The following is a 15,689-nucleotide window of genomic DNA, read 5'->3' as shown; positions in this document are numbered from 1 at the left end:
AGTCCTCAGAATGGATGCTGCCTCTGTAGCCAGTCACCTATGGTTTCAAAATGGAAACCCAAATCTGGCTCTTTAATGGAATGTCACTCAGTGTTATAACAGCACACTGTCACTTGAATTCGGCTTATGTCCCTGCACAGGACATCTGGTGTGTGCAGCTTCATTAGCTAACACACTAAGTTTCAAGCAGAATGTTTCATTTGTCTGCCTGATGAAGATGGGCCCAGCAGCAATGTTCCCTCTAATTTTTTCCATCCACATGCAGAATAAATTTTATGTTCGCCCAGGCATGTGCGGATGTGCACTACCAATAGACCAGTGTTTCTTAAACTTTTTAAGACCGAGGAACACCAAACAATAATTTTTTTTATGGGGAACACCAAGGATTTTTTATTGAAAAAAAAAAAGAGGGAAAAAGGGTTAGAGGAAAAGTTATTGAGGAAAAAAAAGGATTGAGGGAAAGGTATTGAGCAAAAAAAAATTACCTTTATGGGTGGCCATTTTGAATTCTGTTGTGCTCTGTGGCACACCTCCAACTGCCTCGTTTAAGAAACACTGCAATAGACATACGTGCTGATGGCTGTTAATGCTGTGGGCTCTCTCCTAGGTGGCTGCCCAAGTGCTTAGCTTCCAGGGAACACTGGCCAACAGACTTTCCTCACTCTTTGTCACCACTGAGACACCCATCATTACCCCATATGACCATTTCTAGTTAGCAGTCCCAGTCTCTCATTTACTGTTTGCAGGGGTACAAGCTATTGTTTCCCCACTTGCTCACTTAGGGCATTGCTACTTAACTGTTTCTTCCACCTAAAGGGAATGGCACTTGGGTACTTACTCCAGCTGCTGAAGAACAGGTTCTCAGTTCTTTGTCTCTATTGCATTTTAATAATTCTATGAGAATACAGAAAAATTGGTGATTATTCCAGCATACCTGGCCACATAGTCCAGCTGGGAATTCAGACACATAGATCTATATACAAGAACTATATCTGCACTACACCTACTCCTAATATTCAGCAGCACCCCAACAATACAATCACATGTAAATGGTGCCTTAAGTTCAGCCAGTCTTCACTAGCCATCACTGAGGTGACACCTTAACAAGTCACTGTGAGTTGTTTAACTAATGTTCATTTCATTAAATCCTCTGAAAACAATCATTTCCCCAGTAACTTGGGACTGGTTCTTCCCTTTGTGAAACAGACTTGTGGCAGTTTCAGACTACTGTGATACATCTACCATATGAAATCAAATTGTGAGCTGTATACATATAGTTGGTTTCCCGGCTAAGGTGTAGAGGATTGACATGTGTTGAACCTTAATTAGATGACCTAATACATCTTTTCCATCCCTCAACTCTATAACTCTTTGAAAACTCCTTTCCTCATGAAAATGTATTTTAATTCAGATGAAACCTTCCTAATAGCAGCATGCCTAGAAAGCATAGTAAGGATGATCTTGTGGGTAAGCCACTAAACTGCAATTTGGCAGATAAGACTCAAACTGTAGCTGTGACACAGATTTCTTGTGTGACTTGAGGCAAGACACTTAAGCTCTCTGTGATTCAACTTCTCCATTGTAAAATGAGGATGATGGTATTTATATTCTCCCATGGTTTGTTTATATTATCTATGTATATACATTGTATGCTATTTAGAGCAGGAACTGGTTCATACTATACATATAAGTACACAGCAGGTAGCACAATGGGGCTCTGATCTTGGTTGGGGCCTCCATGTCCAATGGCAATGCTAAATAATGCCAGAAGGGATGCTGCTGAACATGCAAATAGTCAGCTCCAAGAAACAATACTAGCCTGACCCTGCAAAATGCTGAGTATTCCTGCTGAAGCCAATGGGAGTTGAGAATATTGAGCACCTCATGGGATCATGACAGAGGTCTGTAAAATCATGACTGGTGTAGGAAAAGTGAATAAGGAAAAGTTATTTACTTATTCCCACCATATAAGAACTAGGGGTCACCAAATGAATAGGCAGGAAGTTTTTCTTCACTTGGTGCATAATCAACCACTGGAACTCCTTGCCAGAGGATGAGGTGAAGGCTAGGACTTTAACAGGGTTCAAAGAAGAGGTTAGGTTCATCAATGGCTATTAGTCAGGATAGGTAGGAAGGGTGTCCCTAGCGTCTGTCTGGAAATGGGTGACAGGAAAGAGATCACGGGAGGGTTACCTGTTGGGTTTCCTTCCTCTGGGGCATCTGGTATTGGCCACTGTCAGCAGACAGGATTCTGGGATAGATGGACCTTTGGTCTGATCCAGTATGGCCATTCGTACGTTCTTATGATCACGTACAAGATAAGAAAAAATACAAACAATAATAACCAATGTAATGCATAAGAGTGGACACTCGAATGTGAGAGCTATAAAAGCAGAAGCATTAAGTTTCAGACTTTGGAAATTACAAGGCTACCTACCAATGTTCCCTCTAATATTTTCCATCCATGAGCGGAATGAGTTTTGTCTTGTGCACCAATATTGAGGTCATGCGTGCTTGTTTGGATGTGTGCCACATATCATCCAAGTTATTAATATTTTTTATATATTTTTTAAAATGCTCTGGAAGAAAGGATACTAAAATAAGGGATAATTAGCAAAGTGTGTGACTTTAAATGTTTATTTATTTAATGTGAAGTCAAATAAAAAAATTAATGTTGCAAAATTTTCAATAGCCAACTTTCTCTGTTTACAGCCCTCTACTAGACCCTGCCCCAGCTGGGCTTCCTCCTCAATTAAATCTGGTTCTCCTTTCAGAGAACTATGTGAAATGGCTTTTCAGAATAACATTTCTGAACTTGTGTAGAGTATCCTCTGCATTGCACACCTGGACAACAGCTTATTTGGATCAGAGGTGAAGTCAATCCAGTGTCTCCTCATCACTGACCTGAGTTCTTTTTATTTAGACAGTTCTTTTTATTTATTATCAATAAATAGCCAACTTAGAAAATGTAGTTAACCTGGAATGCTTGCTCTTCACACAAGACATAAATCAGAATTAAAGCTCTCTGATGAATCAAATGCATATTTCCCTTGTCTGACTTGATCAACTCATAAGCATTCTTCGAAGCTTAAATGTCTATTAATACAAAAATGTATATGAAAGGTGACAAATAATATTCTTTGCTTTATGCCAGAGTGCACAGGCTGTCCAGCAGTAACTCGGACAGCTCTGTGTCAGGATGGCCTGTACATTCAGGACTCATGAGTAGCTGGACAGGGCAAGTAAATCCTGTGCAGCCTTCCTCCTTCAAACTCTCTAAGGTCCAGTGTACCTTTCTTTTCACACAGAGGTAGCCTGGGACCAAAGCTTGTCCCTACATAGTTGCATAAACCAAGTCTTCTTTCTAGAAGCTCCCTCCCCAGCTTCCGAAATTGCAGAGGGCTGCTGTTTCAAAGGGGAAGTTACAACTGTAGTATTTGAACAAAGAAGAACAGTAAAAACCAGAAACTGGCCAGTTATTAAATATATATAATGGGCCTACTTACCATGTACACTGCTTCCACAGATTGGGGAATGAGTCCCCCAGCTGTACCCAGGGCTCGGAGGGAGACTTGCAAAGTTACCTCACTTGTGTTAAAAAGTCTGTTTACTTTGTGCCTGATTATGTTCAGGTTGCTAGGTTACACTTTTGGTGGCAGCAGCCAAGCCCCCTGCCTTCCTTCTGCCAGTGTTCCATTTCCTCTCCTCCTCCATCCCCCCAAACAGGGCACCCAGCTGCTCTTTACCTGACTAATCTCATTATCAGTTGCTTTCCATAGTTACATTTCCAGGCTTTCCATGACAGAGGCAGGTAAGATCAACTGGGTGTGTCAAAGTGGGAAAAGCAAATTCCAACACTGTATGTTTGACGCTTAAGCACTCCTGGACCTAAACAAGCCCACAGCCAAACTGCATATGCCTCCTCTAAGACAGATAATCTTGAGAAAGGACTAGGCTACTTGAATTCCTAATGAGATTTGTTTTACATTCTGGTGTTAATTTTCTCTTCTGGGATCAGTGGCATAATACATAGTTCAATTCTGTAGGGGGAAAATGTGTGTCTTGATATCAGGAATGATCTTACATCATTTCCCTGCTCATTTAAAAACCCCAATGATGCAAAGTGTGATACATTTTACTCCAGAATTATTAACGCACATATACATTGCATATAAATAGGAAGGCAGATATTTAAACAGGTGAAGCACATTCTGCCCTGGACACCTGCCACTATGGAGATGCTATATCAATTGAACCAAAAAATGCACAAATGATTAATACACCCCACTGCCTTACCTGCATTTATACAAGCTTAGGATAAGATTTACATCAGCTAGCAATCTTTATGCTTCACTTCATGAGATGATAATCAGCTGCAATGAGCAAGACATTCCCCTACCACCTCAACACAAACACGCCACACAGCTATAATATGGGTATTTTCACCTTTCTCTGCAGCATTCATTAGAGGTTCCTTCTAAGGAGAGAACACAGAACTAGATGGAATGTTGATCTTTCTTGTGTTTCTCCTGAAACATTGTTAACCCATTGTATGAATATATATTGACATTCATCTATTTTGCGTGCTACTAGTGTGTTAAAGTACGCCAGTTTGCACCATAGGCTCAGTAATGCATTCTTGCACATTACGCTTTTATTACATGTACAGTGAAAGCTTTGTTAACCGGCATTCTGTTAACTAGAAAACTTTGTTAAACGGCATAGCCCCCAGCCACAATACTGTCACATCTTCAGTCGCACAGGCCTGGCTTGGTTTACCATGATTAGCTTAACAATTTTTTATTTAAGAAGTACTAATCATCTTTAACTCAAAACAGAAATGTGAGATCAACTGCCTCACACTACAAAACTATCAATATTAAAAACTTGAGTTTTACTATTATTGTCCATTGGATTTTTCTAGGTTGATGGGACCCTCAGATAACCAGAATTTTTAGATAACCGGAATGCCCTAATCCCCGAGCATGCTAGATGACACAGGTTTTACTGTTCTTGTAAAGATAAGGCCTTTTTCAGTAGCCATATTATAAGGCCTAACTTGTACTGTCTTCATTTGCAGCCAGACTGAAAGGGTGTGTCTAGACTACATGCCTCCGTTGACGGAGGCATGTAGATTAGCCAGATCGGCAGAGGGAAATGAAGCCGCGATTAAAATAATCGCGGCTTCATTTAAATTTAAATGGCTGCCCCGCTCTGCCGATCAGCTGTTTGTCGGCAGATCAGGGCAGTCTGGATGCGACGCGCCGACAAAGAAGCCTTTCTTGATCGGCACAGGTATGCCTCGTGAAACCAGGTTTACCTGTGCCGATCAAGAAAGGCTTCTTTGTCGGCGCGTCGCGTCCAGACTGCCCCGATCTGCCGACAAACAGTTGATCGGCAGAGCAGGGCAGCCATTTAAATTTAAATGAAGCCGCGATTATTTTAATCATGGCTTCATTTCCCTCTGCCGATCTGGCTAATCTACATGCCTCCGTCGACGGAAGCATGTAGTTTAGACGTACCCAAAGATCAGAAGCCGTTAGCTGAGATATAGGATGTCAGAGCCTCTCCACACAGTCTATCTAAATGACATTAATTTAAAATAGTGTAATATCAGGCCGCTAAGAAGGAGACCCTGCCCTAATGGTGTACAATATCACCAGATAAGGAAACAGATGTTAAGAAGGTTAAAGAAAACTTAGTTTGATAGCATCCTGTCTGACAGGAAACTATTTATTAATAGTTGGGGTTGCAAAATCTTCATTTCATTATTGCTCTGACATTATGTTTTCCACTTCCCTATTGTTCATTTGCGTGATCTCTGTCTGGATCTTTACTTGTTTCTGTCTGTTGTATAAGTGCCATCACTGTCCCCTTCCCAGGGGTGGGGAGGGAGACCAGGGACTGTGCACGTGGGCCTTGCTTACCACAGATCACGCAGCAACCTGTGCACGTGCAAGCACATGCCGTGCCATCCTTGGGCAGGTGGCTCCAGCTGCATGCCACACAGGAGCTGTGGCCTGATAGCCACACACGTGTGTGAAGAGACCTGACATGCTCCTGATCCCGGGGTGGGACACAGCAGGACGCCCTCCCTTCACAAGCCTCTTTCAACATCTCCCCTCCCACCTCACCCACACTATACACAGCACAGGGGCATGGGTGCGGTCTCGGGGCAGCTCCCACTCCCGGGGATAGCCGGACATTCCGACCATGGCCTCTGTGTAAGCACAGCAGCTCTGACAGTGAAGGACACGGTCATCCTCACCTTGCGCGGGGCTGGGTTTCACCCATTGTGTCCCCAGGGAGAACTGACCACTTCTCTTCTTTCTCCACGGCCGCACCAGCTGCACGTGCAGGGCGTACCACCCTGCCACATGCTCCCGCACCCGAGGGCTCCACAGGATGACTTACAATATGGCAGGGGTCCCGAGAGCAGCAGCTAGGGGCCCGGCAAGCCCTGACCCGCATAATGGAGCAGCAGGCACAGGAAGAACAGGAGTTCCAGAGGGAGCTGCTCGCCCAAAGTCGTGCCATCTGTACCCATCTGCAGCCCCTGGTGCAGAGCGTGCTGCCTCGTGCCGCTCCAGCACCTGCTGCCCCCCCAGCTACCATTCCGCCTCCCACTTCTCCCTCCTCAACCTCCTCACCCTCCTCCTCAATCTCCACATCCCCCACCTCAACCTCCACACCCTTCTCCGCACCACCCCGGGGACGCCGAGGCCCCCGCATCCGCCGTGCTGGGAGATATGTGGCCTGATGAGACCCCCACCCCGAGCGCTGAGCTTCCCCCTTCCATCTCCCTCCTCCCAGTTTTCCCCCTTCCCTCTCCCACCCTTTCTCCTCCCCTCTCCCGCCTCTTTTCCTCAGTCTCCCCGGAGTTTCATTCCCCTCCCCAGTTTTGTTAAATAAAGACAGTTCGTGTTTATGAAAAAACGTGTCTTTTATTTGACATCAGGAAGGGGGGCTAGGAGGGGTAAGTGGAAGGACGTTAGGGAAAATGGGGCATGAACCCCTGGTGGAAAGGACCGGGTGACTCTGAGGGCTCCTCGGGGTGGACGCTCTCCTGCAGGGCCTCCTGGATCCTGACAGCCCCCCGATGGACATCTCAGATGGCAGCCTGCAGCAAGTGCAGCTGGGTTGATGGCAATCACCCCATGAGATGCACCGGCGTGCCCAGAGGCAGCTCTGGCTCCATGTGGCCGAGTGCTGCAGTGTCCCAAGTGTGGGCACTCAGGGCACTCCAAGGTAGGACTGCTTTGCTGTCCCTCATCGAGGTAGACAAGGAAGTGGGGAACCCTGAGAACTGTCTGCCTGGGGTCCCTTTAAGCACAGAGCTCAATTAGCCTCAGGCAGCAGCCCCACACACTAAGTCCTAACCTGATGCCCTGCCGGCACTGGTTCCGGCCAGCCTTAACTTCGGTTCAGGGTCCACTCAGTGTGGACACGCTATTTAGAAATAGTAAAACGCTATTTCAAAATAGTTTTTGTGTATTGATGTGTTATTTCGAATTAGCTTAATTCAAATGAACTATTTTGAATTAAGTTAACTCTGTAGAGTAGACAAATTAATGCTGTAGTGTAGACATACCCTCAGAGGGGTAGCTGTGTTAGTCTTTAAAAACAATGAGCAGTCCTGTGGCACCTTAGGTTATAACTCACTTTATTCCAAAATAAGAAAGTCCATATTTATACTACAAGCTGTTATTTTAATATAATGTCAAAATAATGTCAAGCTGGAGGGCTTCTTACTTAACTCCTGTAACCCTGTTGTATGAGGAGTAAGGGAAGTCGAAGGAAGAGTGCTCTTTCTTGGACTTCCTGCTGTGTAAATAACATCAAAAATTGAAATAAGCTATTTCAACTTAAGCTACACAATTGATGTAGCTCAAGTTGTGTAGCTTATTTCGGCTTTCGCCCTGGTATGTAGATGTACCCTGAGAGACTAAGGGTATGTCTACACTGCACAGCTATTTTGGGAAACTGGCGGTATCCTGAAATAGCTTCCCCATGTCTACACAAGCCACCTGTTATTTCAAAATATTTTTCAAAATAATGGGCATGCTATTTTGGCATCCCGATGACCCTCGTTCCACTAAAGGTAAGGGATGTCTTGAAATAGCACGTTATTTCGAAATTTGGTGCTGTGTAGAGGCACTACATTTCAAAATAAGCTATTTCAAAATAGATTGGAAATAAGATATGCAATCTGCGTAGTGGAAATTGTGTATCTTATTTTGAGTTTGGGGTGCACCTCAAGTTTACCACTGCTTCAGACACTTCCCCGCTCCCCCACTACCTTCTTCAACATGGGTACATCTACACAGCAACATTATTTTGAAATAACTAGCATTATTTCAAAATAACTTAGTCCATCTGCATCTAGAAAGCCGGCAGTTATTTCGAAATAATGTTGAAATACTGTCAAGCTGGAGGGCTTTTATTCCGACTCCTGTAACCCTCATTGTACTAGGAGTAAGGAAGAGTGCTCTGTTTAGAAATGAGTGCTGGAAAAAAGCTATTTTGAAATAAGCCATGCAATTGGCGTACTTCAGCAGCTCTCAGGCTATGTCTAGACTGCAGGCTTCTTTCAGAAGAAGCTTTTCTGAAAGAGCTTTTTTAAAAAAAGGCTTCATAGAAAGAGGTTTACCAATGTCGGGAAAACCCCTTTGTTCTTTTGATTTTTTTTCCGAAAAAACGTGATTGCAGTGTGGACACAAGTGAAGTTTTTTTGGAAAAACGTCCATTTCCAAAAAAACTCTGCAGTTGGTACTGCATGGTGCTGCATGGTACTGTATATGAGCTATTATAGGTTATTGTGTGATGATATAGATTTCCTCTCTAAAGTAGAACAAAGAAATAGTCATAATTTGATTCCTCATATGCCAGGTTCAATTGTGTCCCAAGAGTAAAATTTCAGATAATTGTTTAGTCAGTTGCAGATGCACAGTGAAAGCTTGTTTTTGTAAATCTACCAAGTTTCTTAAAAGGGCAGTTTAGAGAAGCACAATACAAATAGTGAATCTTTGTTTCACATAAATTGGTGGCATAGTGGTTAATATTGATGGTCTTACAATAAATGAAGTTTTCCATGCAGCTGAGCTTTTTTAAGAGGAAGGATAATATTATGTTTAAGCCCTAGACTGAGTCTTAAGAGAAAGGGCTTTAATTCCCTGCTCTGCCATTTATTTCTTGTATGATTAAGGGCAAATCACTTAATCTATGATTCAATTCCCCATTTGTAAAATGGGAATAGCAAAGCTTCTTTTCTCCAAGCTCTCTAAGGCTGGGACTGCCTTACTGTGTACGTATGGCATCTAGACAAATCTCAGTTGGAATCTCGAGATTGCAACTTAGTTGTGCCACCAGTTTTGTTACCGGTAAGTGTTGCTTTAGCATGGCAGATGGGCCTTCCAGATTCTTTCCTTTTCAACTGCTTAAGAAAACTATTATCTGCTATCACTGGTAAATATTGCCATCTTCAAGCCTCCAGGGGATCATGTGAAGATTTGAATTCCTTGTGTTTTTTTACACAAAGGTTCACGGCCTCTGACAACTTATGTATAGTGACTGAACTCATTGGCTGAAGGGTTGCTGTGGGTAAGGAAGGATGGATTAACTTGAAGTAAGAGGTTAGACTCCAGTAGCAACATGCTCCAGGCGATTTCTGAGAGATAGGCAAAAACGGGGACATTTGAATGTGGGTCACACTTATCTAAATATTTAAATTTGGGGATATTTCAGGTAGAAATATTTGTCTGTTTGTATGACGGACAATAGATCTGCTTTTCTCTCTGAGTAAAAGAGGGAGTTCCTGCAGCCACTTAAGGCTATGTCTACACTACTGTTTGTGTTGGTAAAACTTTTCTTGGTTAAGGGTGTGAAAAAATACACACACATACACACTTTGGCATAAGTTTCATTGACAAAAGCGCTGGTGTGTACATGGTTATGTCAGCAGGAGATGCTCTTCTGCTAACATAGTTACCACTACTCATTGGGAGTGGTTTAATTATCCTGACAGGAAAGCTCTCTCTTGTTGATATAGAGCATCCACGCGGGAGTCCTTACAGCAGCACAGCTGCAGCAGTACAGCCTTGCCACTGAACATTAAAAAGCTTTAAACCCAGTTACAGAAATTCTTGCTCTCCTGGGATATTCTGAAGTCTGAGAAGCATGAGTCACTAGTCCAACATCCACTGCTTTTTATGGATATTTTCACAGTACAACAAGTTGATAAGATTGACATGTCATATACAATTTGAAAGCATGTTAAGTGGAAGGGTATGTCTACACTACAAAGTTAATTCGAACTAACAGACGTTAGTTCGAATTAACTTTAATAGGCGCTACACATACAAACCGCTAGTTCGAACTTAATTCAAACTAGTGGAGCGCTTAATTCGAACTAGGTAAACCTCATTCTATGAGGACTAACGCCTAGTTCGAATTAAGTAGTTCGAATTAAGGACGGTGTAGCCACTTTATTCGAACTAGTGGGAGGCTAGCCCTCCCCAGCTTGCCCTGGTGGCCACTCTGGACACCACCAGGGAAACTCTTCTGCCCCCCTCCCGGCCCCGGAGCCCTTAAAGGGGCACGGGCTGGCTACGGTGCCCGTGCCAGGTGCAAGCCTGCCAGCACCCAGCCAGCAGACCCTGCACCTGGCACGGCATGAACCAGCCACCCGCTGCCACCCAACCCTCCGCCTCTTCCCGGGACCAGGCTGGTGGCTCCCAGGAGCCTACCCGGGGCCGCAAGAGGTGGGCGCCCGCCTGGTCTAGTGCCGAGATCATGGACCTCATCCATGACCTCCGCACTAGGCACAGGAAAGTGGCCGTCTAGGGCAGGAGAGCTGCCAGCCTGGCCACCCAGGAGCAGGTTTGCATGAAAATCAGGGTGGTCCACTGAGACCCCTGTCCCTGAGCTTAGAACGGCCGTACTGGGTCAGACCAAAGGTCCATCTAGCCCAGTAGTCTGCCGACAGCGGCCAACACCAGCTACCCTGGAGGGGATAGACCGAAGACAATGACCAAGCCATTTGTCTCGTGCCATCCATCTCCAGCCTTCCAAAACAAAGGCCAGGGACACCATTTCTATCCCCTTGCTAATACCACTCCATGGACCCAGCCTCCATGAATTTATCTAACTTATCTTTAAACTCTGTTATAGTTCTAGTCTTCACAGCAAGGAGTTCCACAGGTTTACTATTTGCTTTGTGAAGAAGAACTTTCTGTTACTAGTTTGAAGCCTGCTACCCATTCATTTCATTTGGTGTCCTCTAGTCCTTCTATTATGGGAACTAATGAAGAACTTTTCTTTATGCACCCTCTCCACACCACTCATGCTTTTATAGACCTCTATCATATCCCCCCTCAGTCTCCTCTTTTCTAAGCTGAAAAGTCCCAGTCTCTTTAGCCTCTCTTCATATGGGACCTGTTCCAAACCCCTGATCATTTTAGTTGCCCTCCCCGATCCCACCCTCTCTCTTCCCCTCTCCCACCTCCTTTTCCCAGTCTCCCCGAGTTTTGTTCAATAAAGAGAGTTTCTATTTTTGAACACATGTGTCCTTTATTTTGTACATCAGGAAGGGGGGCTAGGGAGGGGTAAGTGGAAGGAGGTGAGGGAGGAATGGGGTACAAGCCCCTGATGGGGAGGACTGGGGTGGCTCTGCGGGCTCCTCGGGTGGAAGCTCTCCTGCAGCCCCCCGATTGACTCCCCCCCCAGATGGCAGCCTGCGGCAAGTGCAGCCAGGCTGATGGCCGAGTGCTGTGATGTGCCGAGTGTGGGCATTCAGGGCACTCCAAGCCAGGACTGCTTTGCTGTCCCTTATCGAGTTAGACAAGCGAGCGGGGAACCCTGATAACTGTCTGTCCGGGGTAGGAGGTCGGGTCCCTTTAACCACAGCCCTCAGCTAGCCTGAGACAGCAGCGCCACGCTCTAAGTCCTAATCTGATGCCCTGCCGGCACTGCTTCCGGCCATCCTTAACCTCGGTTAAGGGTCCACTCAATGTGGACATGCTAGTTCGAATTAGCAAAACGCTAATTCGAACTAGTTTTTAGGTCTAGATGCACTAGTTCGAATTAGCTTAGTTCGAATTAACTAATTCGAATTAAGTTAGTTCGAATTAGTGCTGTAGTGTAGACATACCCGAATCCTTTAAGCACCTCTGGAAATGTAAAGAGCATCAAAGACAACAGTTTACAGGCACAAGATTAATGTAATCAACATAGACATGCTTGATGCTATAAGTGCCTTCTCTTAAAAGTAGCTTGAGCATAAACATTCATTTAATTTAGGAGCTATAGAGCAGTGGTTCCCAAACTTTTTGGCATCACGCCCCCTTTTTGATTTTTGAGAAACCCTCACGCACCCCCCAATAGCAGCAAAACTTGTGGAGCAAAAAAGAAAAAAAAAGAACTGACCGGGGCCAAAAAACGGCAAAACTTAGGGGGGGAGATTAACGGGGGGAAGGGGAGTTGCCTTGCGCACCCCCTGGAATTTCTTCATGCCCCCCCAAAGGGGCATGCCCTCCAGTTTGGGAACCCATGCAATGGAGCTTGACAAATTTGCTTCTGGACTATTGAGACTGTTTTCTGTCAGATCTTTTTCCTGTAGCTATATCAGCAACAGCAATTAACCACATTTTAAGAAAGTGATCTTTCCTAGTGATCACCTACAATTTAGCTGCAAATGCTATCCAATTATATCTAGGAAGCCTTATTGTTTTCTTCTGTGCATGAGTCATAGCTGCTCTGTTGGGAAATGGGGCCAGTATTCTTTGCAGTAATTTGAATTTCCTGGGCTTCATTAGCATAAGCGGGGAGCCGCCATTTTTAAATCCCCGCTGCTTCGAACCCCGTGCAGCGCGGCTACACGGGGCTCGAACTAGGTAGTTCGGACTAGGTTCCTATTCCGAACTACCGTTACTCCTCGTGAAACTTCAAAGTAGGAATAAGACCCTCCGGAAAAGGGCACTTTTTCTGGAGGATCGGGGCCAGTGTAGACGCTCTTTTCCGGCTTTTTTAAAAGCCGGAAAAAAGTGGCGGACATTTTTATTTAAATGCCGCGGGGGATATTTAAATCCCCCGCGGATTTCCCTACGACGACTGGTGAAATTTACATGCCCCTTCCGGAAAAGGGGCCAGTGTAGACGTAGCCATATAGTTTGTATTGTTAAGAGTTTTCAGATAACTATGTTACATTTAGCGAGTTTTGTAATACTTTGTTACTTTAGATCATTGAAGGTTTGCCCTGTTGTATTAAAATGTCTAAGTCTGTTATGAGTTGATGGTCGCAGTTTCAGCTTACCATTTCATAACAGACCATCAAGGAGGGGAAATGTTAACCCTGAACAGTGCACTATATGGACTATATAACTAACATCTATAAGATGATAGATTCAAAATGGAGTTTGTGGACTGAGGGATAATTCAAAATGGGAACCTGAAAAGCTTTTGCCGCCAAAATTACCATCTGCACATGGCACATGGCTGTGCACACTGCACCACAGTGCTGCACACAGTGCGAAAGTTTGCACCCGACTCTAGTTTTGCACCCAGCACTAAACCCTGCTTTGCAGTAGAGACACTTAGAGTTTTCCCACCTCGAACTTTATAAAACCCAGAATCCTGAGGAGATCGGGTCGGCAGTTTTACTACACCATCGTGGAAGAAGGAGACCTCTAGTCAGAAGACCGTGGTGAAGGCCCAGTCGAGCTGACAGATCTATCCATTCCATTCCTGCCTCCCTCAGGGTGCTTCGGCCCACACAGTGGCAATAATAGTGAGCCTTGGCTACCTGATTGCTCCCTACATATAATCAGAGCAGGCCCCATTAAATTTCATTTACTAGTGTGCCTTTGCTGGTAACATACCCTTGAGTTAGGTTGAAGCTCTAAGGGAGGAACTCCAGGGAGATCACAGCAGAGACCATCTATACTGGTGGTGTATCTTCTCCTTCCCTCATCACAGCTTCTATGGTGGTCCGGTGCTGACAGCAGCATAGATGGAAACCCACATCCTCCCCTCAGCAGCTGCGCAGGTCTTTAAATCCTTTCTGTGGTGTGAAACTCTGAGGTGATAGAATGTTCTGGTTGGGCGGGTGTGATGTTGTGGGGGTTTTGTCTGCTCTTGTAATCCTGTGTTCACTCTGGTTTTGCATTCACTCTTTGCTTTGTTGTGCTTTATGTGATCCCTACTATCTCATGCTGGTCTACAGTGATTCTGTGGGTGCAGTGCCCAGCAAGGGGATGGGATCTCTGGGAGAGAACTCCTGAGGGAAAGCACATTGGGAATGGCCCAGGCTGGCCTGACACCTGAACTAGGTGGAGGATTCAGTCAGGTGACCCTTTGCCCGAGAATCTGAACAAAGCAGGTGGAAGGGCAGCCTGGAAATAGGGTGACCAGTTGCTGTGAGTGTGAGGTTAGTTTTTCGGCTGGCTAGAGTAGAAGGGAGCCTCGCTGGCGTGAGGGGTCCTTAGGTCAAAAGTTCACTGTCTCCATTTTGACTGGTTTTTACATTAACTCCTTTAGTCCCAACATTTCGATGAAACTAGAGACAATGAAATCAATTTAAAAGGGAAACAGAAGATTGCCGTTGAGACCATCAGTGTTGTTTGTGACACAATAATAGTGCAATTGCAGAGTAGGGGTGAATCTCTAAGGAAAAACCTTGATTTATTTTGCCTGTTTTTTGACAGACATATGGCTAAAGATACTAAAAGCAACTACAGTAAGAAATTAAGTAAATTCTACCTAGAAGACATAGACCCACATTTTTGTGAAGGTGAAGTGAAACATTTCATTCATTTTATCGAAAATGATGAGGACTGTGCTTCAAGATCATTGGTTGATTTGTGTAGACTTGTACATGACGCAATCTTTCCAAATGTAGAAACCATTCTGAAAGTATTTTTCACAATACCTGTCACAAATGCTTCCGGTGAATATTCTTTTTCTGTATAGAAATGAGTTAAAATTATTTGTGAAATGTGATCAGTCAGGAACATTTGATTAGTTCAGCAATATTGACAATTGAAAGTGCCTCTTTACAAAATATTACTTACAATGACTTAATTGACAATTTTGTAAAGAAAAAGAGTAGAAAGAAAGCTATCTGAATAATTTTTTTTCTAATTGAACAAGTTTCTTTAGAGGAAGTTAACTTTTACTTTTCCATTCATGCATCATCTATACATTTTATTTTTACACATTTTTCATGTTTGCTTCATGCAAATACAAGCTTTCATCTAGACCAGAAGTTTTCAAACTGTGGTCCGAGAACTCCATTCAGGTGAACTGAGGAAAGGTTATTATGTGGATCTATCTATCTATCTATCTATCTATCTATCTATCTATCTATCTATCTATCTATCTATCTATCTATCTATCTATCTCACTCTTATCCAAAGCACTTTACAATAGTTAGCTCATGATACAAACAATATTTGGAAAGATCATTAAGTGGTCCACTAAGACCCTGTGGAAAAAAATGTTAGACTACAAAAAACATCAAGGTACCTCACTTTATTTTCATTTACTTCTTATTACTTATAATATAGGAGGAGGATAAAGAAAAAGGAATGAAAAATGGGAAGGCAGGAAGAGTGATTTAACTCTAAATCTGCCACTGGGTTCCTCTGCTTTCTTCATTGTGCACAGCACTTTATACCTTGGTGTATTGCACCTGG

At 44.0% G+C, this 15,689-nt stretch overlaps 1 protein-coding gene across 1 annotated transcript in view; it reads right to left on the bottom strand.

Moving 5' to 3' along the window:
* TBATA (thymus, brain and testes associated) overlaps positions 1-14,063 on the bottom strand; it is a 36,094-nt gene extending 22,031 nt beyond the window's left edge. The window contains exon 1 of the mRNA XM_075934969.2: positions 13,875-14,063. Coding sequence (XP_075791084.2) covers positions 13,875-14,003 — 129 coding nt within the window. The 5' untranslated portion in view covers positions 14,004-14,063. The remainder of the gene's footprint in view (positions 1-13,874) is intronic.
* Between the last annotated feature and the right edge of the window lie 1,626 nt (positions 14,064-15,689).

The sequence above is a fragment of the Pelodiscus sinensis genome, chromosome 8, assembly GCF_052426305.1.
Source record: "Pelodiscus sinensis isolate ZL-2025 chromosome 8, ASM5242630v1, whole genome shotgun sequence".
Lineage (NCBI taxonomy): Eukaryota > Metazoa > Chordata > Testudines > Trionychidae > Pelodiscus > Pelodiscus sinensis.
This window is presented reverse-complemented; position numbering and strand designations above follow the sequence as displayed.